Below are 22,874 nucleotides of genomic sequence, written 5' to 3' on the forward strand. Positions count from 1 at the left end.
GCTATTTTACACACTGAAGGTATACAGGTAAACAGGTCTTGAGTTGAACTGCGAGACTGATCAAGTGCCTCATGTAAAAACAAGTGAGTTGACTGATCACTGACGACTCCTCAGCTCTGGCATAACACAACCAAAACTCTGACTTAATGCTGAGTTGTCAAGTTGCATTATGGGTAATATAGGCGGCAGGTTCTGCCAACAAAGAAGCGTATCTCCAGTTGTGCTTCATTGATTTTGATGCTTTTTTCTGTGGTTCTCACTGTGGTACTGGGAATTAATCTATAGCATCAACTGGAGATGACACGATTATCAGAATGTAGAGAACTGATTACAACACAATAATAGTTGTATCATGTCATTAATGAAATTAATGAAATCACAAACTCAAACATGTAGACATATATTTATTTGAATATTAATCCAAAACAGAAATACGTTTTTATTTATTATACGATTAATTACAAGACTGAGAGACAACTGCTGTTTAAAGATTATCAAAACATTTACAAGGTTGCTTAAATTCGTTACAGGCATTTGGTGGTCTAGGCGAAAAGAAATAAAAACATCCTTCACATCCGGTTTGATTCTAACAGTCTGAATTAAAGGAGGGCTGACGGAGATATTGCACTGGACAGAAATGATCAATACCTTCAGGCTGAACGCCGGGCTTGAAATGGAATGGACACAAACTGAGGTGTAGGTAACTCCTACATGATAAAAACACTTCACATTACTTCAGTTTTCCTGTGAATGCTGTCATGAGATTTCCATTGACATCGAACTGTCAATCCTCCAGTAGTGTTTCATTATTTGACTTGTTAAAAACGAGCTAAAACAGAACATAGAAATGCTGAACACAAACATGAGAGTCTCAACACGGAATTAAAAATTACCTTCATTAAAAAAAACCTTCTGACACGGTTATTGAAACGTAAACTAGATTAAGGCAACGACCTGAACATTCACTGTGTCACAGCGGTCTTGTGCAGGTGCTTGAAATGTGTTGATCACATGATGTTTTCTTCTCCTCAGTCTGAAGGAAGCGCCAGGATTGTTGTCTGGGAAGCAGCGAGACGTCCTCAAAGGAGATAATTCTGGGAAGAGCATGTCCATGAGTTAGTCACTTCTGCATTCACACTGCTTGAAACTGACTGACCAGCATCTCACAGGTGAACTGTGGTGGTTCTGCCTCTTGGTGGCGCTGTAGAGCAGTGGATAATACGACACTCTCTGACGCCAGAACAACCTCCTCCTCCCGCCTTGAGCACCGGCGCCAAATTGTAAAAAGCTAGTAGCATCCTGCCTAGAAGCTGTTGCATTTTACACGTCAAACAATAAAAAACACCACAGTTTACAATTTTCCTCACTTCCCCGAAGAGAAAAGGACAGTAGAAGAAGAGATCTGTGCCTTCAGGCGGTCGGAAGGGGAAGAACATCTTAAACTGTGCTGATCAGTACTGTGTGTGTCCGTCTGTGGCAAACACTCCATCACATGTCAGTGATGCTGAGGAGTAAATGACACGTGATCGTGTCTGTAGAATGAAGCCATTCAAATAAAAAGTCTTGGTTTAACAGGAGCTGAGGGTGTTAATGTTTATAGCTGACATCCACTGAGCTGACCTACTTTCTAATAATGAGACTTAAAGTAACTTGAAGTAACAGAAAATCCATCTCACTTTTATTATTTGGAACCTTTAATAAATTAAAGATTCAAAGCTCTTTGTGACAAAGATATTCAAGTAAAAACATGAACAGATTGCCATCAGGTGGTCATTAGATCACCTTATAGTGGCGTCTCTCTCTCCTCTGTTACTCACCTGTAGCACAACAGCAGCCGCCACAACCATGATGGCTAAGAGCGCCATCCGTCCCAACCAGCCCAGGTCGACGGTCTTCAGGATGAAGAAGCGGGCCCAGCCCAGTTTCTTGGGCGTGTGAGGCGGGTACCGCATGCTGTTCACGCCCTCCATCTTCAGCTGCTTGATGAGACAAGCGCGCAGGTGGCTCAGCTGGTCGAAGCTGAACTTGCCGTGGTAGCAACCCATTCCACTGTTTCCTGTTCGTGAAAACATGAGGAGGAAAATCAGACCGTTTGGTTGCAAAGATTACAAGATTTGTGACGTCGTTTATCTTTAATATATCTGAACGATTGTTAGTATTTAGTCAGTAAGAACTTTTTATCAACACTCCTGCCCTTCAGAATTTCCCCTTGCCACTGAGTGCAGCACTGAGTGAGTTCAGCAGTCAGTAAATAAGAAAAGGAGAACAATGTCTGTCAGTGTTCTTACCCACTCCACCGAAAGGCAGAGAGCTGACAGAGTAGTGTACGAGGCAGTCGTTGGCCAGCAGTCCTCCACTGGATGTCTCGTCTCTCATTTTATTTATCACCTTCAGACCGATGAGAGAAGATTCATGTAACGCCCGAGAGCCTGAATATAATAAATGTCTGAATGTGTGTTATGTTGGCCGTTAGCTACCTTGTTATCTTGTGAGAAGATGTAGAGGGCCAGAGGTTTCTCTCTCTTGTTGACAAACTTGATTGCTTCGTCCAGGCTGCCGATCGTCAGGATGGGAAGCAGAGGTCCAAATATCTCCTCCTGCATCACCTTCGCCTCTGGCTTCACGTCTCGCAGAACTGTGGGGGCTAAACACAACACAGACTTATCACATGTATGAATGTGTTTTATAGTTTGTTCTTCGCAGCTTAACAGAGTCATACACTCTGTATGGTAGCTGACAGAAGGATTACCTATGTAGCAGTCTGACTCGTCGTTCTCTCCTCCCACAGCGATGGTGCTGTCTTCCAACATGGCCATTATCCTCTTGAAGTGGCGCTGGTTGATGATGCGTCCGTAGTCGGGGCAGGTCTTTGGGTCATCTGTGTAGAACTCCTGCAAGAGGAAACAATCTCATTACTACACAAACATTCCTGTAAAATCCAGGCAAATATTAAAAACATAGGAAGCAGATACTTTTCTTCATTCAAGGTGGGATTGTTCTTTTGTTTCTACATTCTGGAAACAACTACATATTAAAGAGTGACTGCACAAGTCTAAGTCAGAACATCCCCACTTTTGCTTACGAGGAGGTATCAGGTATATCCTGGTGTCAATTAGCCAACTGTGTCAGAGATGGAGAAAAGTTTATCTACACCAATTATCACTCAGCGTGTGCTCTCAGTTCTTCTGTACCTTAATGGCCTTCTTGACCTCCTCGATGACCCGGTTCTGGATGCTGGGCTCACAGAGGATGTAGTCTGGGGCGATGCAGGTCTGACCACAGTTAGTGTACTTTCCCCAGGCAACACGCCTACAAAGCAGTGGCAGAGTTAAGAGGAGGGTCTCAGAAAAGAAGGGCTACAGTTTAACAGGGACTGGATGGAAAAAACGTTATTGACTGAAACTGAGGAAGGTTGTGAGATACTGACCTGCAGGCGACGCTGATGTCACAGTCCTTGTCGATGTAGCAGGGGCTCTTGCCGCCCAGCTCCAGGGTGACGGGTGTCAGGTTTTTGGCGGCTGCCTCCATGATCACTTTGCCCACCATGCTGTTGCCGGTGTAGAAGATGTGATCGAACCTCTGGCGCAGCAGCTCCTGGGTCTCCGGCACTCCTCCGGTTACAACAGGGTAAAGCTCCTGACACACAGGGAAGAATCACACATTCAGGTCCTGAAGCAACATGTTCAACGTCTTTGTGAGACTTTTAATTAAGTCTTTTAGTAGTCTGGACTAAAAACACGGCCCAAAATCTGTGTTTTTTTCCAGAAAGGACATGATTCTGTTTGAGAAAGTGTAAAGCTGGTAAATTGTGCCAATCTGTCTGTTTCACAATTTGCTGAAAATATCAGGCCGAAACCGTCTTCAACAATATCAGCGTGTCTTTAACTTTTATGACCCCTCTGATACATATTCATGTGAATTTTACGAGACCCGTCCTTACTTTGTCGATGTAAAGTGGCAGCAGCTCCTCCATGACCTTCGCCGTGTGAACACAGACCTCGGAGGGTTTGACCACTGCAGCATTTCCTGCAGAGGTACACGACAAAACACAAAGATGCTGAGCTAAATTTCAGCTGACTTTCCATCAGTATGAGGGGGGTTTGTTTCTTCCACTGTACCCTCATTTGGATGGGGAACAGCTGACAGTCAAGTTTTTTTTAGCTCTTTTAGCTCTGCAGCTTGTCACTAACTGTGTGAAGAAGTGAATCTATCAGGTTCTTTTTGCATAGCGGCACATTTATTACATATACCTTCTTTGCTGAGCTTGTCACTTTATTTTTTTTTCCCAAGACTTAATATTTTATTTGGAAATAAATTTCATGATGGCTCCTGAATCCCGATGATCTGTTCTGCACAACGGTGGTAATTGTAGCTTTATATCCCTCGGTGTTACTGTATGGCAGCTGACAAAAGACTACCCTCTATGAAAAACATGTTTAAATCTGCTAGATCCATCAAATCTGCATTAAATTGGAAATTCGTTCGGTAGTTTCTGTGTCATCCTGCTGACAAACCAACCACACAGCAAATGGACACAGGTGAAAACACAATTTCTGTGCTGGATGTAATGAATTAATGACTCATTTAAGATTAGTAAAATCTTTGGTGCTGGTGTTGACGGTTCCCTTTGGCCTACATTTTTATTTTGATTATCTGTATCTCGCCAGTAAATCTGGAGAAAATTCTTGTGTCATGCAAAGCTGATACGACTGTGTGATAGTGCTGCAGCAGGAGGGTAAAGGATAAAGTCCATGCTGTACAAACAGTGCACGGCATGGAGCTGCAGCCTGACAAGGAGTGGTTCATTTAAGTCCTCCAGGGATTGTTTGAGTCTAAACAGCCTTTTATCCAAATGAAATACAAATGACCTGTCTACGTGCAGCAGCTCTCGTGGCACTAATATGTAAAACCATCACTGGGGACAAGTAACAAACAAGAGATTTGAGCAGATAAAGAATCAGACAAAAGCCTGCTGAAACACTGCAGTGTCATGCTAAACAGTCACAAACAAACACTCAACACTGAGGTTTGCATCAGAAAGTGATCACAGCCGAGGCTCAATACAAGCACAGGGCGGCCATTTAAAGGCAGCTTTTAAGATGTAAATGTATTATTCATGAGCTGAATCATTATCTTGGAGCTGAGTGATTCACTCCTGAGTTTAACCTTCGCCTTTGAGCGCTCACTGATAGGAACAATGAACAGAGTTGAGAAATGTATGTTCACACGTGCAATCATACAGTCACCTGCATGTTTACATACACATCCATGTGCTGACTCTATGACCGAGGCAGAGAGTAAAGACTGCTGGTTAAAGCCCTGGTTAAAAAAAGGAACTGCTGTGGTTCAAATCACAAGACAAGGAAGAGACGAATCTCCTCTGAAAGTTCACCACAGGGGGGGAAATGACGATATCAGATAGAAATGTGAACTTTGACATTGTTACATCACACACACACATGCTGTCCTTTCACCCACTCCACACACACACACACACAAACACACACACACACACAGCACGCTACAGTACCAGCTGCGATGGCTCCGATGAGTGGCTGGATGGTGACAGCCCATGGGTAGTTCCAGGCCCCGATGATAAGCACCACTCCCAGCGGCTCCGGCTGGATGTAGACGGTGTCCGAGATGGTGAGCAGGTTCTTCTCCACGGGCCGAGGAGCAGCCCAGTCCTTCAGCTTCCGGATGGCGAGGCTGATCTCTCCCTCCAGACCCAGAGTCTCGTACAGCTGGGTCCCCACCTCACTCTGGGGGTGAAGACAGTCACGTTAGGCCTGTTTGTTGCTTTATACACTTTAACCATGTCCTGTACGGAAATCTTAAAGGTTCACTGAGTAGTTTGGGAGAAGAAATTCAGACTCTGAACTGTAATAATTACAATATTAATGAGCTCATAACGCAAACTCAGAAATATTTATCGTTTCCATAACTGCATAAACAACCTGGCAGGGTCCGCCACATATAAACAAAGTGAAACAAGATATATAAACAACCAGGTCAGGTTGTTTATTCAGTTTATTCAGTCATGAAAACACAGAGTTTGTTTATTTGGTTTGTTTGGACATCAACATCAGACAATCAAGAGCTTTCTCTTTAGACCCTCATGTAAATTAAACCATGCTATCCTATTCATGCTACAACTAATGATTATTTTGATTGTTGATTAATACATTGATTATTCTCATGATTACATAATTAGTTGTCTATTGTTTTTTCCCAAAGCTCAAGATAACGTCTTCAAATGTCTTGTTTCGTCAGCAACACAAAAATATTCAGTTTACTATCATAGAAGAGTGAAGGAACCAGAAGGAACGCACACTTGAGAATACTCAAACCAACATATCGCCTTACTGATCACCTTATTGAGGTCTTTCTTTATGGCGTCCGAAACATCTTTCTGTCTCTCGATGAACAACCGCTGTAGGCTCTTCAGCTGGTAGATCCGGTACTCTAAAGGTTTGGACCTGCCTGTTTCGAAGGCTTTCCTGGCAAGAGCCACCGCCTGCTGCTCTCGAGACATCCTGGGAGAAAAAAAGAGAAATCTACTGTTAACTGCAGGCGACACTGTATGCAACTACAGCAGTAGAGTCTGGTTTAAATAATATCAGTAAGTCTGGTTTTGAGGGACTCGTCCAGCTGATCCGTAACCAAATAAACAAACACACGTTTTTAAAAAGGCAGCACAAAGTCAACATCTTCCTGAAGCACCTTCAACAGCAAGAATGTGGTTTTAATGGTTTAAAACCTTAAGTATTAAGTCTTCAGTGCACATCTGGTCAATTTCTGAAACAACTGCTCAATTAATCAACTGTCAGAGTGATTTTTCAAATAGAATTGTGAAGAAGTGGTGAACATTTTTTTAAGGGGCAGCTTCTCAAACATGAGGATTTGATGTTAAACTGAAAATAAGTTCTTGAAGGTCCTCAGTCATCCAGGTTGGGGTAATTCTAATTCTGAAACAAGTCCAGCTGCCTACGACACATCACTTAATATATATTTGTTTTCTCTATTTTGGACTGAATCAACTGTTAGCTGATTAATTGAGACAATAATCAACATCTAAATAATAAATGCAATGGTCCTTCATTGAAAAATTAAAAAAATAGCTCTTCAACTAACTACTGCAGAGGAATCCTGCTGTTGCATTCATATATAAGTAATAATAATGTAATGTTAGAACTTGTAATACTTTAAGTACATTTTCATGATTATACTTACATTGCAGGACTTTTACTAGTCATGGAGTATTTTTCATGGCGGTATTAATACTTTATTAAGATTTAATCAGCTTCAAAGATCTGAATACTTACTCCATGGTAGCTTACTGATAATATTACCAGAATAAAAGCATACTTCAGTTACTATAGCAACAACATATGGCAGTTATGCCTGTTTGAGGTGGAACAGTTCACCTTCCTCTTCTCTGGTTCGGTGTGAATGAGCCTGCAGCCTGACGGAGACCTGCTGTGTCTCTGTGCTGCTCTTTGTTTATAGAAAACTGCTGTAATGTGAAACCAGATGAATAATAATCTTCTCTGTGTCAGAGGTGAAGCCGCAGCGCTCAGCTAGCATAACACACCGTGTGACATCCGGTTGGTCCAATAACGGACATTTCATGTTTTTAACTCAGTAACTGAGCCACAACTCGACCACAGCTGTCGTTCAGTGTCTTATTAACCTGTCACAATGGCGGACTTGGGTTGTTTTATCACATATTTTCCTTCATAAACAGACTTTATCAGCTACTTTATCGACCCTCTCGCGGCTCCGCTGGTCGCCGTCGGTCAGCCGTTAGACCAACGGTCTCTGCCGACACGGACAGAAGCACAGCACGGTGGGTTTGTCTCGCTCCTACCTGGTTTCCTACCTGGTTTATGTGAGCTGGGGGTCAGTTTGTTGAGATTCCTCTCAGTCTGGAGGTGAGACAGTCCGCAGCGGAGGAGCTGAATGATGACAGCGGCGGACAAACACAGCTCCGCTCTCCCGTTAGGTCACGCCCACGCGGGGGCGGGGCCAACCCGCCATGGAGCTAGCATTAGCCACCGCTAGCTGTGATGGTGACAAGATGAGCTGCCATGATTCATGATCCCCAGAGGATAAAACTTAATAACACTGTAATAATAACAATGATGGCCGTTTTTATAGGATATTTCAGAAGCAGTTACAAGGTGCTGTACGAAATACAAGAACATTATATTACAAGATCAAAATCAGTCAACAAATAAACAAAAACAAACAAAAAATAAATAAAATAAAACAAAACAAATTCGTTTTCCTGTACTGTTGCATCTTGAGCTGTTGTAACAAGCGAATATCCCTGTTGTGGGATAAATAAAGCCAATCTTAATCTTATCTTAATCTAAACATGACTATAAATCTGTAACTTTAAATGTGACAGACAGGAGGCCAGTCTTTCAGGCCATTTCATTTTATGAACTGATATTTTAATAAAATAACTAAATTAACTGTGTGCATTTCATCTGGGGGAGAAGTTGGACTTAAAATATCGATCTATATCTAAGCCAAAATGCAGCAGCATTGAAACAGCTTGTTCTTCACAAAAAGAGCTTCTGTTGTTTACGTCAGAGAAAAACAACCAAATACTGTTTTTTACAGAATGCTGCCTATATACAACTTTGAATAGAAACTCTTTGAATCTGTTTTTAACTAAATATTTATGAGGCGTTCCACCATTTTCTATCTCAATAGATGATTTATAATAACATTATAATGCAATTCAGTGGTGTAGCGATGACCCTGGTTCCCTTGATAAAATACCTCTGGGATTATTGAACTGGATTTTGGGATATCGCAGAAAGAAAGATCTGTGGCAAACAATTTTTAAATTATATATTACATTAGAATAAAACAGGCTATGTAGAGTAATCAATTATTTATTACACAACTTTTTAGTAACTTTAAAAAAAATGCCCAAATAATCTATATGGAGCAAATAAATACCTGAGATCTGTATAGTGTAGTTTTTGTCCTGTTATTTTTTGTCCACATTTGGAGGCAAAGGTCTCTAATCATAAAATAAACAGAGGCGTGTTATAGAAGTTATTGATGATAAAGCGCCAGAAGGTTCAGCTGTGAGCTTCAAGCTGGAGGTTTAATCACAGCTTCTCTTTCTAATAAACAGTTTTAAAGAACAGGAATATAAAAAATCCCTCATGATTCAGGACTTTTTCCTGTATTGTGAAAAGTGGAATTAAAGGGAAAAAGCTCCCAAATAATACTAATAATAACAGTAATAAAAATAAAGATAAAAAATTAAACCTTTGTGGTCATATTGCAGAAGAGTATATGATACGTATAAGAAGCTATCTAAATATCATGTTTAAAAACATAGTAGTATATGATAATAGGGCCCATCATGATCAATAATTATATAATATACAGTATTTACTCAGTTCTATGGATACGTCGCTCTTTTATCAGATGCCAGCAGTCACACTTGAGCTTTAAATCTCAGCACCATGTGAAACTCTCTGACATAATGATCCAGGCAGATTTTCCTGGAAATCCTGGAATTGAAAGAATAATCTATTTCAGGAGTCGTTCCTGATGCAAGACCACCAGAAGCTAATATCCAAACTAAAACCAGAGTCAAGATGCAGTTTTCACTTTGCTTTGTTTGTGTTCGTCTTCATTTGGTACAAGGACGTTGGGTCGACTGGTGCCGGAGCATCATAGTGTCTGTAGATGGTTATTAAACAAACACACGCAGCTCAAATGGAAAATATGAACGCAGAACACAAACAGATGCAGTTTGTTTTGTGGCGGGACATTTTGAGTAGTGAATTCTTTTAACTGAGCAACAAATGACTCAACCTCAAACCCTCTTCGTCTCTTTGCTCTGCACTTCTGCTTTCTGCACTTGCATCCAAATTCAAGCTCCATTCACACCGACCTCTCAGATCGCAGCGCTGTAAACTAGAATATTTCAGTTTCTTGTCCTCAACATTCCTCCTGAGCCGTAATATCTGTTTGTTTTGTAACTATAGCTGCAACAAATCATGTCTCCTGCTTTCCCTTCTTCCTCTACAGAGTCTGACAGTCTTTTATCCACAGCCAAGTTGGAATCACACTCAGCTTCTATTTCTCAGATCCAGAAAGGCTCCCCCGACACACACACACCTCAGCCATGCAGCTCATGGATTAGGCCCAAAAATCTCTCAGGTTGACAGGAAATGTGGACGGAGTTTCCACATCAAACAGCCGGCCGAGGAATGGTGTTTGTGTATTGTGAAGGGAAGGAGCGAGGGAGGATGTAGGTGAGGGAGAGGAGGGCACAGCGTCATTCACACCTGAGTGTCGATCCTGATTTCTTAGAGAGGAGTGTGGACACAGGAGTGCAGCGCTGCTCTGTGTGCACACCTGAGTTTGTGAGGTATAAACCGAAGCATTCAGACGCAGAGAGGAGGACAGTTTGTGTATTGTGAGTTTTGTGTGTGTGTGGAGGTCAGAATGAGATGAACGTGTGTGAGGAGGAAACATCGGACGTTTTACTATCAAAAGTAGAAATCTCGTTCAAACTGACAACAAAAACAAGATGTGGGGTCAAGTTTGGTAAAGATGTGTGTGTTAGAATAAAACGACAGGTTTTGTGTGGTGAGTGTGTTTGTCACGTCTGCGTCATCATCTTTATCACTGTGTGTCTGTATGTCTTTATTCTTATGATACTGGACAGTCAAACACAAAACACATTCTAAATATTGAATGTTTCAGGTCACTACATTTGTAGCTGTAGGAAAATTTGGTTTGCAGTAGAAAATGAAGCATCCATCTTGTCAGTAGACAAACATGATGCAACATGATAAAAGTACTTAAAGATCCAGTGTTTAGGACTTAAGAGCGAATTAATAATTTTGAAACAAAACACTAAAATAAATGAATATGGCGAGGGAAAAATGTGGTGAAAGTGAAAGTCGTCCATAAGAATATTACTTGAGTTTAAAGTCTTGATAATGTTGTAGCATTAAAAGTAATTTTCTTGTAATAAATGTACTGCAACATAAAAACTGCAAGTTAAAAATCTGTCAGTAGAATAGATAAAATGTAATGCTGCCACCTAGTGGCCTCTTTGGATGTCGCGCTCCTTTTGCCTCCATAGCAGCAAGAGGACAGAGATGGAGGAAGTATTCAGATACTTCACTGAAGTACAAGTACTAATACTACAACTGTAGAAATGTAAGGCTGCCAGCACCTTTATCTGTTCTCCATTAGACTTACTCAAATTATTTAATGATCAAACTATTATTTTTGGCAAATCCATAGGCAGAATTGAAGTGACACAAACAGTCCAAAAAACTGTAAGAAAAGCAGCAAATCCTCATATTTGAGAAGCTGACATGTAAAGTTCATCAATTAATCAGCGATCAAAACTTTTATTTTTATGATATTGGACAAATCAACTCAATGGTATACATTTATACTTGTGTTCTGGAACAGTACAGCATGATTTAAAAGGTTCACCATTTTATTTTCCTTCAAATCATGATCTGCAAAGTAACTTTAGTGTTCAGTCAGTTTAGTAAAAATGTACAGCAGCTCCGAAATGTGGTCAGACAGAAGAACAAGATGTCATGAAATATTGAAAATATTCAAGTGAAGACACCTTGAAGTTGTACTTCAGTAAATAAATCTACCTACTTTCTGCCACCATAAACACAATATCACCAATAAATACCAAAAATAAAATAATAAATGTGTGAAACTTATTTCCGTGCTAAAAAGAAACATATTAACACTTTATAATAACCATCATTAATAAATAGTAAATGTAAAGTCAGTGAGATGTAGTTACATAAATTCAAGGTAAAAAAAACAACTATAAAATGTCTCATGAAACATTTTTTAAACAACTGTGAAGGTTAAAAACATCAATTGCATCAAAATAAAGTTTATAAATGAACTACACAGTTTTTAGAAACCTCAACTGAAACTTTCCAATAAAGAATTATTAATAAACAGCAAATTAAACATTTTATTGCTTGTTAACTGTAAAACAATTAATAACTAAAGTCTAATTAACTACAAATGTGCCTTTTCATCATGTTCATTTGTTCACTGTAATGATAGAACAGACATTATATAGTGTTAACAGATATATTCAGATATCACAGACCCAGAAAATATACCGAGGACGTGACGTCAGAGTCCTGCTGGGTTCTGCGGCATGTGACCCGGTTTCGACAGCCCATCTATTTTTGGTATCAGTATGTCGTGTTGATGTGCGTCATGTGAGCAGCAGCAGCAGTTTGAGCCATGATCTTAACGCTCCTTTGTCCATGAAAGCAGGAGTGGATGTGGAATACTTCACCGCTCATCAGGTTAATGCGTCATCATCAGGAAAACCATCTCTGACATCACGTGCTCCTCATGTGACCGGCGGGATACCTGTCTTAGCTCTTTTTTTTTTTTTTTTTTTTAGGGGAAATTCAAATCTAGTGGGCCTCAAACACACAGTGAGTCTGAGTCTGAACTGTCTGCGCTCTGGACTGACTGCGAGTTATCCGGTGTTTTGATGTCTCGATCGGTGGAAACGCGACCGACCAGGAAGGAGAACAAGTAGCCCGATTTGTCACCTCGACACATTATAGCTGACTGAAGCCTCACACTCCGGCGGCTTCAATACACTTCCACTGTCCACACACACACACACTTTTGTTTCTTCTGGTGCGCACCAGGAGGCAGCGGGCTGGGGAGGAGAGGATGTGCCACAGACTGAAGTGTCAGAAAAAGTGTGATTGTAGCTTCACCTGCATGCTTGATGTGTAATATATATTGCCAGAATATACTCCGGAGATCCCTTCACATGAAATAAAAGGACTTTAGAAGGCAGAAAACAAAAATATTTCATCAACAACCTGTGCGTAAACGCCTAAATATTGTATTATAAAGTGGACATGTGGGCACATGTTGTCATTTAACCCTCAAACTAAACACTTGTGAGTGCGTAAAAATCATTTTGGATGCAGAGATTTACCAGATAGATCTCAGTGTTGTGAGCTCTGACACTTCTGCAGGACAGGACGAGCTCCGTCTGGCCTAAACGGGCATATTAATGGGTCATCGGGGATCAAACAGACACCTATTAGCCGGGCAGCAGTTAATAGGTGTGCAGCACATCAAAGGCACGCGTTTGTAAGGCTCGACAATATCCACGGAGGTGGGTGCGGGAGGGTGGGGTGCGAGGGGAGTCGTTATGTGCCAGTCAAGCAGAGTATAAAAGCTTCAGGTAACCTGCGTGTTCACAAGTACCGAGGAGACACTCGAGGAAACACGCACTCTCTCTTTTGCTCGACATAGAAGAATGGCTTTTGGATTGGATTTAACCGGAGGAAGTGTTTCTGAGATGAACGCGTTTTACTCGGGGCACTACTGGCCCGCTGCGTGTCTGGATATGAACGACAAGGACAATTACGCACAGGACTCCAGCAGAGGTGAGTGACTCAGTACCTCTATTCCACATTTTATTACGATTGTTACATTTGATAGAGTTCAGTGTAAATATATATCTGTACTGAAATGTGTTTGATTTTAACTTAGAGGTCAGGAAATGTCATTACTAATCGTCACCATTTGTTTTTTTTCTCCCTGTAGTGCATCATGACGCTCCCCACAGGACGCGCTCGGACACCCAGCGCCGCCGGAAGCGCACAACTTTCAGCAAGGCGCAGCTGAGCGAGCTGGAGAGGGCCTTCTGTGCCACTCAGTACCCGGACATCAAAATGAAGGAGTCCCTGGCAGCTAGAACTGGACTACTGGAGTCTACGATCCAGGTATAACATGTGCTTCACACACTCCCCATGCGTAATTTCTGATAGTGATGCGTATTTTTCTTTTTCTACGTGTTTCATGAAAACTGACCACTGTTCATTCTTTTCAACAGGTCTGGTTTCAAAATCGACGCGCGCGCTATTTCAAGAGCAAGAAACCATCCAGAGAGGTCCGCAGATCCTCCACAGACCACCTCCACCCGAACTTCACCCTCACCACAACTCCCAGGTCGTCTTTCCCCTACTTGGCTCCGTCGTTCCCTCCTGCCCCCAGCCCGCCGTCCCCACCCGGATACCCTGCTCCAAGTCCACCCGAGTCCACCAGGCTCTCCGCCACGTCCCTGCCCGCACCCACGTCCCCTGTCGCCGCCGACCAGGCTCCATCCTGCTCCCCGCACGGTCTCCACGGAGCTCCCCAGTTCTACCAAACCGCAGACTTTACTCACTACTGCCACGACGTGTTCCCACACAGCGGGCTCGGTGACTGGGATCTAACTGAGGACTTCGAGGCCTTCCTTGCGGGAGCTCAAGGGTCCGAGCCGGAGGGAAGCCGCTGCGCTGCAGTCGCGCATCCTGGACCCGGTGAAGGCGTCCAGACCCGGCCGGACCAGCAGAACTTCTCCAGCTCTGAGGACGACCTGTCCGACCTGTGCTTTCACGAGCTGGGCGACTTCAGTGTGTCGGATTTGGACATTTCAGCTGCAATGATCGATTATCTATTAGGTTGACTGACAGAACGGAGATTTGTATTTAATGTAAAGTTTCACATTGTAAATAGTCTTAGTTTAACAGAGTATTTATGACGACACGGATCCTTCTCATGTGAACAAACACTGAAGCATTCAGAAATGTTAATTCTCATATTGTGAAGCGTCACATCACGCGAGCGTTACAAATAAAACCTATTAATTTAAATAGTTTTGCCGCCCTGGTGTTTATTCATAAAGCGTACTTCCGCTTCTGTCGTCACGTGGCGCCGTGGCTTAGTTGGTTAAAGCGCCTGTCTAGTAAACAGGAGATCCTGGGTTCGAATCCCAGCGGTGCCTTTTAGCTCCCACAATGACGCGTGTGTATGAAACTGAGAAGCGATAAACTGTATTTTTATACGTTGCTACACCGCGTAACATAAAATAATGTGATATTCAGGAGGCGATTTTACAAGATGGCGAAAAAAAAAAAAAAACCAACAACAAAAACATTTTAAAAGGTGTTCAAGATCTAAACTTTGACGTCTGTCCAACAAAACGATCAATCTAAGACGTCCAAATCCTTCAAGCTATGTCACAAAAAATAACAGCAAAACAAAATTGATGCCATAAAAGTAAAAAACAAAACAAAAAAACAACAACAAAATGAGCTGCAAGTGGATTAAAAAACTTTAAGATTAAATTGATAGAAGCAGGGAGAAGATAAAGTTTGGAGTCTTGCGTTTCTATGAGGCCAAATAAACAAACTAAATAGTGTCGTTGTTCACCATCTCTGGTCCAGCAGATGGTGCAGTTAATCCAGGAAAACCACTGAGCTGATTGAAGGAGTTGATGTCGGCACAGAGTCACGGTGCAACAATACTTTTACTTCAGGACGGATGAAGGTGGATATTTATACCAGCAGAGGCCAGTGTGTGTTTATTTACAACCACCAGCATGTACCACTGTGAGCTTCTGTGTATGTTTGAGCTTTAGACCTTCAAAATGAGATTTGAGGGACTTGACTTGTAAGAAAAAAGTAAGTAAATTGATTTGAAGTCTTGGGGGCGACAGCGTCTCCGTCCTATGATCCCACTGTCAGTTTGTGACAAGTTGTCATTGTTTGGTGAGTTGGAACTGAGACTTTTTTTAAGTAGGACTTTTATGGTCAGAGTTTGGTTTAAGGTCGGTGATAAGGTTACACATATAGGCCGTGTTCAGACCATCAGCTGGGAGTGATCCAGTTATAAGAGGACAGTTCACACCTGACATGAACGTGCATCTGAGTGTACATTTGTGAGCTCAGCTCATTTGGACAAACAGACATTTTACACAAAGAAAGAAAGTGTCTTGTTATGTTTCCCCAGAAAACAGAACCTGAGGGACGGGTCAAAGCAAACTGGTCCCTCGGTGTCTAAAAGGCAGCAGTGTGTTTTTTCCCCACCGCTGCCTTTTAGACATCGTTTCTATTCCCACTGCTGCCGATTGACAAAAAACACTGGACCCAAAAAACCAACGGTGAAGTAGGAGTTAAAACAGAATGTGTAGAAACTAGCCAAAAGACAAAAAAAGAATCACAAACACAAACAAATCGCAGAGAGCCGACTGATGGTGTCGACTCCCTGAAGACACACGACCACTTGAGCAGGTGAACTGCAGCCCTCTGATAAAACCTCCCAGCTGACTGACTGCAGCCAGCTGACGGAGATCAGCACAGGTGAACCCAATAGATCCTGATTACCTGAGAAATCCCTGTTCACATGAGGACCTTGGTGAATCTCTGACATCTCATGACATTTTGCCAACTTTGCAAGAAAGCCCAAATGATTAAGATTTTGTCAAAGACAGCATTTCACACATTTAAAAAAGTTCCTTCCAACACAGCAGCGCACAAAATTAAACAATTTTCAAAGGGAGTCTGGGGACTTTCTTTGACGATTGACAAAGAAGTATCACTGTTTGTTAAATGTGACATGTTTACCATCAGTAACATGCTGTCTTCTCTCTTAAAGTGTGTGTAAATAGTGAAGTCAGTAGAAACAGTTTGTTGAAACAGCTGCTAAATGTTCTGAAGCAGACAGGCTGATGTGGCGATGTTGCCACAAAAATAGAAAAACTTAAAGTATTGAATTTATTGTCGAATTTGAAAGAAGATAGCAGTGATTCTGAATTCACCAAAATTGTTTCGAGAAATGTTCTGTAAGTTTCTCCTCACTCAGCAACCCTCAAAATGACATGATTTGTTAAGGGAGTCTGGTGTTGAGTTCAGCGGTTGGATCCGTGTCTACAGACATCAGCTGCTAACATCCACACACATGTTGACACAGTCATGATACCTGGCAGTGTGTGAGGTGTGTGTTGCCTTTACAGTCTGGACAAGATCAACATTGAGCCAGACGCAAACATTCTTTTAATTCTTTTAATCTTATTAAAGTTTATTAATCATGCAGATTTTCAGCCGATCAGCCTACATATACAAACACATACAGAGGGACGTTGTGGTGTCAGTCATGAAGAAGAAATCTGTAACAACTAAATAACAGAAGCTATTTATACGTTCACGTTGTGGTTAATTTGAGAATTATCACAGATGTCAGGTTTTTCCCTCCAGCCTATCTCTTCTTCTCTGCCCTCGCGGCGTCAGGTGTGTCCTCGCGCTCACAGCCCAGCCAGTATTTTGCAATGGATCGTGGGTAAGGAGGGATGGCGGAGTCCACACGTTTCCTCTTCAGATCCACTCTGTAGTATTTATCTGTCGGCATGAAAAGAAAAAGAAAGGGAGGAGATTACAAAGAGTCTGTTTCATTCTTGTTGCCTCAGTTTTCAAGAGACAGAAGTGACTCTGTAGATTCTCACCTTTCTTGAAAAAGTACACATTTTGAACTGGGGTGTGCTCTTGTGTCCTTGGGGCGCTCTCAACGAGGAAGTCGTTGTAGTCGTTGTATACGCTGTAGTCCAACAAGTCGTCTAAACCGAACAGGTCATCGAACACATGGCGACTCTTCCTTCCTCTCTTCTTCGTGGGCCTCCTCCTCCGACTGCTCCGTCTCCTGGCCGGTGGAGGAGATGTGGGCTTGGGACTGAGGTGGACTCGTCCCACCATGGCAGCGTCGACAGGGAACCTGATGCCCTGCCAGTCCCTGCTGGTGTAACGTGGGCCTGTTCGGTCGCTGCTGACTGAACAAGGAACAAAAATATTAGAGACACACACACGTGAGTACACCAGAAATCACACAAACACAGGTGAGCCTTACAGGAGCTTCCAAACAGGTCCGTGAAGAGACTCTCCAGGGTGTCCTCGCAGTAGATGTCCGTGTAGCTCGTGAACAGCACTGACGGGGACGACCTGCTCATGTGGACGCACTCCTCGTGGGAGGGCTGGTGCTTGAACTCATACTGGTGATACTTGTCACCTGGAGAAAAGGACGAACACACGAGACACTGTGATGTTTCCTGACGGCTGCCTGTTAAGATTTCATCCACGCTCGCTTCCAAAAAGTTTAAAAAGCTCTGAATATCTAAACGTTCAGCTGTGGTGAGGTTGGAGATTGCAACAAGCTAAACACAAAGTGCTCATACACTAATGAAAAATACATAATTAATCCTACATACTGGCCCTTTAAATACTGAACAATATCAGGCATCTTTTTGTAAAATACCTTTGAAAAAGTAGGCTTTCTCTTTGCCCCGGTGACTCGGTGCGGGAACGGCAAACGCGGCATCGATGTTATCTGGTATGTCGTCGAAGCCGACTGAAATGTATCGTGGGAAGTCCTCATCCAGGACGTCACCCTCAAACCTCCAGTACTTGTTCCCCTGAAGAAATACAGAGTTGTGACATACTGACCCTTCATGTGTCTGTAGGCCAAGTTCTAAATTAAGCGTCTTTCAGGTCCGCTGTAGAAGCTTCTACCTTGAAGATGTAGGACTTCCCCTGGCAGTTGATGCGTGTGAATGCAGCGTCGATGGGCCCGGGGATCCCCCACACATCCTGGATGAGTTTAGGGTAACCGGGAAGTATGGACTTGTCATCCAGCTCGAAGAAATATTCACCTCGGAGGAAAAGCACGAGACTCCTCTCAGTTTATTCAAGCAGGATGCGACAACTTTTCTGACTTCATCTAACTTGACTGGCGGATAAACTCAGACCCACGATCATCATCTTAAAAGGACTTTAGGGTTACAACAAATGCACCTCAGGACAGAAATGTACCTCTGAACGCGTAGATGGACCCGTTCTTCAGCTGCAGAAAGGCGTCAAAAGCTCGACCGCTGCAGGGCGCCGCGTCAGGGTCCACGGCTGATGTGGGTCCTGCTGTGGTGGGCGGTGGAGGAGAGGCCGGGCGGGTTACTGCAGCCGCGTCGAAGGTTGGTTGCATCGTCACAGCGGCCATGATGGGAGTCGTCGCTGCTTCTGTGACCTCATCCGTCTCCTCGAAAGTGTCGCCGCGGGCAACTGAGGGAGAACCAACAAGAAACTCTCTTCATTAGAAAACAACTGGGTGATTCAGGGAAAGGATGATATTCTGTGACCGCACTGACTCTTTTTAGGGCAAATGGTGTCAAAATCCCCACAGCAGCTTCCGTAGTACACACACATGGAGTCACACTGACATTTCCTCAGCGGGTCGAAGGTGCCGCAGCGACGCACACAGGTCTCTGTGGAAATGTAGTTCATGTCAGTGTGAAACGGTTTGATCCAGTACAAGTACAGAAGCGTTAGCAGCCAAATGAAGAATCAAATGTAAAAGAGATGAGCTCCTATACTTTTTGCAGATAAAATGACTGGATAGCTCCTGATGCGGAGTCGTTAATACCTGCTGTATTTTACTGCTGTGGCTGATTGAGATTTTAAATACTTTAATTTATGATCAGGGATTTTCAGGAGGCCATAAATCAGAGGGTTCATGAGATGATTAACAGTGAAATCATCGTTTAACTATGTCAGATTTTTCTGATCTTTGCTCTGTTTTTTTGCCTCTTTGGGCCTCAATTGGTTACATGAAATAAAAAAATATATTTATAATACAGTGAATCAAAAACACTTTGATCAGACACTAAGAAGCTCAAGAGTAACTGCAAAATACACGTCAGTCTGTTTATTTTATTTTCAGACACACAATCTTGGAAAATACTCCATTAATTATGTTAAAGATAACAGATTTGATGATATTTAGAGTGAAAATCTGATTCCAGGACGATTTACCTTCTGCAGCAAAGGTGGCGTCCAGCAGGAGGACGAGGCCCAGCAGAACCACCGCTGGCTTCATGCCGACCCGCAGAAAAATATCCCACTTTCAAAAAAAACACCAACCTAAGAAACTTTCCTTCGGGAGCAGACTGCACACTTTACTGCCTGTTCACCACAGACTGGTTCCAGCTCAGTGTCCCACTTTGGGGTGCAGCGCCGTGTGCAGATGATCAATATTTTGTGTTCAGGAGCTGCTGACCCTCGGGGCGGCTGCCCTGCTGATCTGTCAACACTCAGCTGTGATAATCATTAAACTGTGATCTCTGTCCCGTCTATCCCACAAACATCATCCCAACATGACGACTTCATGGCACAAAACACATCCAGCCATCAGGAGGATTTAACTCCTGATATCAACCTCTGAAAAACACGTCAGGTAATGAGAATATTTCTCACACCGGTGCTCGTCTGTTTGTCTGAATGCTTCTAGATTAGGAGCAAAACTACAAATCAGACAAGAAACTACAAAAGTGTGATATCGTCCTGTATAGACAACATATAAATAAACTATATGTAACTTCTGGGAGAGTGAGGGTGAGTATCTGACCTCAGACATTGTGAAACCAGGGCAAACTTTTTTTCCTCTATTGATCTGTGGTGTAATAAAAAACAACAACTCCAAATCAAACACAATACATTCCTCCACATTCAGCCCTGATAGTAAAGTGACCCACTAAAAAGAAGAAAAGGGAGGAAAATTGTTGAAGTCTGTGGAGCAGCTGGTTTGTTAAATTGTAGACGACCGACATGAAAACCGTCGGATCAGAATCAGAACCATGGAGAGACGCAGAGGCTGAAACCTGGACTTCAGCTGGCGCCGGCGGAGGGATTAAAGCCGCGTTATTGCTTCCTCATCACCTGGTTAAACATTAAAAAATATTGTTTGTTTGAAACAAATCTCTCTGTACAAGACGATATTCGTTCCTCTGAACTCAGACTGCAGCCGGTCTGAGCCTGCAGAGCTCATCAGAGAGCAGAGAAATCAATGCAAACAATGGAGGTCGTCGGTGTTTAATAATGTGTTTGTGAAGTGCAGAGAAAGCAGATCGTAAACCTGATAACCTTGTGTAACCTTGACTGATTATTAGTGCAGGTGGACTTTGGATCCCAGCGCGGCTCAGATCAGTCGACTTGGGTCGCTGCCTTATCTCTAATAGCTGTCAATTAATAAGACGAGATATTTCACAAGACCGTTTAGAGGCTCACTTAGAGAGAAGTGTTTGATTTGATAGATTTAGCAGCAAAGCAGCAACGACCTGCTTGTTTCTGGTGCAGTAAAAATCCAGAAAACAGCTTCCTGGAGTTTATAATGACTAAGATTTGATTCTAGGATGAGATGCATCAACAAGAAGAAAATTGAAGGTGCTTTTAAAAACATTCAGTCTATAAATGTCGCATTTCATCTCCCTCTTTCCATCACATTCATGTCACAACGTCTGCTGAATCATCTGCTCCTTCCAGAGGTTTCTTACTGTACTTAACGTTGCTAACGCTAGCTAGCTAACAGTGTGTTGGGTTCATTCTGTAGAACTCGGACTCCAAACCCGAACCCTCATAAACTAAACAATCACCTGTTCATTCACGAACGTTTCATTCCGCACCTTTCTACAAGCTCTGTAGGTGCATTATTAAAAAAAAAAAGAAGAAATTTGTACACATGAAAATGTTTCTGGATTCTGGATTTCAAATGAGAAAAACATATTTTTATCGTTTTTTAACAAGTTTGGACGTGGTGCAAAATCTTAAATACGAGTTGTTTTGGAATTTCAGGATGAATTGTGATTTGTTCATGTTCAGAGGAGACAGATTCAAAACAAAGTGGTTAAAACACCGACATTAAACAAACCCTCCTCATCGTCTGTGACCTGTGCACCAGCCGGTCCTCTGCAGCCGGATGTTGGACTTTCTAACCCGCGGACCCTCCTCAGCTCTGACCCTGAACACTGAGTCCAGCCGGGCCGTGTGCTGAGTCCTCTCCTGTTCTTCCCTCTTCACCTGCACATGCCTGCACACAGTTCTCGTATCAAGTCTGAGGACGATATGGCGCTGATTGGCCTTATCAATGATGAGTCGGCCCCACAGGTCCAGGACCTGACAACAAGAACCAGGTCCAAGGAGCTCGATGTGGATCAAGGTGGAGCTGGTCTATTTTTATACTGTACTCTAAACCACATTCATACTGTTTATACTCTACAGTACGTATCAAAGGTGCACAATGTAGTTTTTAAATCAGAAGATAAAGACCTTCATCAGCTGAAACATAAATAAATAAATAAACTCTCTTTGTTTTCATGCTGAACTTCAGTTTCCTCACCTCAGTTTTTTTTTTTTTTTTTTTGCTCTCTGTGCAAAGTTGAATTTAAAGTCTGATCTAATCAGTGATGAATTATTACAAGCTGGAACAAATGATCATGTGAGCTCATTAAATGGAAAGGAAGATTTTATGTGCATCTCCTATCCATTGTCTCGACCTTCGTGTGATAAGGAGTTATGTACCAACTTAATATCCGGTAAGTGAACGCGTCAGCAGCTCTTCTTTTGACGGGAGGCCGTCTTTCCGAACACAAAGATCGCCGAACCTTTGAACCTTTCATCACAGAAGGTGCATCGTAACACAGCCTGTTATTAAATCTGCGCTAAAGACAGTCTGCAGCTCGGTCTGATCTTTGAGTCTAAACCTGGTGGTCGTTCCTTTGACAATCATCAGTGGTCGTTAAATCTTTACTGAGCGATGCAACGCTTAATAAATCACCTTGATGGTTGTGTCTGAATATTCACTGTAATATAAACTCTTCTGAAACTACAAAAATAACTTTCTGTGCAATGTGAAGTAAATCATTTACCAGAGAGAAAATCAATAAAGCTGCGATTGTTCAAGAACATTTGACGTCTACATGTCCAGTTTATTAAAACACAATCCTGATATTTAGCTGATTTATTTTCTGACCACAGTTTGCACAAAACTAAAAAGTGAGTCGGGAACTTGAGTTAGAAAGAAGCCGCGTTCTCCGCACAGATGGTGTTTTATGACTGAGGCTAATTGAAGCTATCCTTATCTGATTTGTAGGGAAGGAGTTATAAAAACAAGAGACAGTTCTCATATAACTTCCGTGTGTTGAGTAAGATCATAAAATATTC

General features: G+C 42.4%; 3 protein-coding genes and 1 non-coding gene across 4 annotated transcripts; 2 read left to right on the top strand and 2 right to left on the bottom strand.

Moving 5' to 3' along the window:
- Positions 1-391: 391 nt before the first annotated feature.
- Positions 392-8,039, bottom strand: aldh3a2b (aldehyde dehydrogenase 3 family, member A2b). Its single transcript, XM_037119965.1, has 11 exons — positions 7,883-8,039; positions 6,374-6,536; positions 5,531-5,762; positions 3,941-4,026; positions 3,428-3,636; positions 3,192-3,309; positions 2,750-2,891; positions 2,478-2,644; positions 2,289-2,388; positions 1,818-2,056; positions 392-1,094 (listed from the first exon to the last, which is right to left on the bottom strand). The coding sequence occupies exons 2-11, from the start codon at positions 6,533-6,535 to the stop codon at positions 1,080-1,082; spliced, it is 1,470 nt and encodes a 489-aa protein (XP_036975860.1). The 5' UTR covers position 6,536; positions 7,883-8,039; the 3' UTR covers positions 392-1,079.
- Positions 8,040-11,403: 3,364 nt separating this feature from the next.
- On the top strand, positions 11,404-16,112 carry LOC119031396 (retinal homeobox protein Rx1-like). The gene is made up of 3 exons (XM_037119832.1): positions 11,404-13,463; positions 13,624-13,802; positions 13,913-16,112. Exons 1-3 carry the CDS (start codon positions 13,334-13,336, stop codon positions 14,525-14,527), a joined length of 924 nt encoding a protein of 307 aa, XP_036975727.1. The 5' UTR covers positions 11,404-13,333; the 3' UTR covers positions 14,528-16,112.
- Positions 14,772-14,845, top strand: trnat-agu. Its single transcript has one exon. It is a non-coding gene; the product is annotated as a tRNA-Thr (tRNA).
- Positions 16,113-16,878: 766 nt separating the features above from the next.
- On the bottom strand, positions 16,879-19,942 carry vtnb (vitronectin b). The gene is made up of 8 exons (XM_037119831.1): positions 19,692-19,942; positions 19,028-19,144; positions 18,699-18,941; positions 18,399-18,538; positions 18,145-18,301; positions 17,740-17,898; positions 17,342-17,662; positions 16,879-17,237 (listed from the first exon to the last, which is right to left on the bottom strand). The coding sequence occupies exons 1-8, from the start codon at positions 19,753-19,755 to the stop codon at positions 17,098-17,100; spliced, it is 1,341 nt and encodes a 446-aa protein (XP_036975726.1). The 5' UTR covers positions 19,756-19,942; the 3' UTR covers positions 16,879-17,097.
- Positions 19,943-22,874: the final 2,932 nt, after the last annotated feature.

The sequence above is a fragment of the Acanthopagrus latus genome, chromosome 13, assembly GCF_904848185.1.
Source record: "Acanthopagrus latus isolate v.2019 chromosome 13, fAcaLat1.1, whole genome shotgun sequence".
NCBI lineage: Eukaryota > Metazoa > Chordata > Actinopteri > Spariformes > Sparidae > Acanthopagrus > Acanthopagrus latus.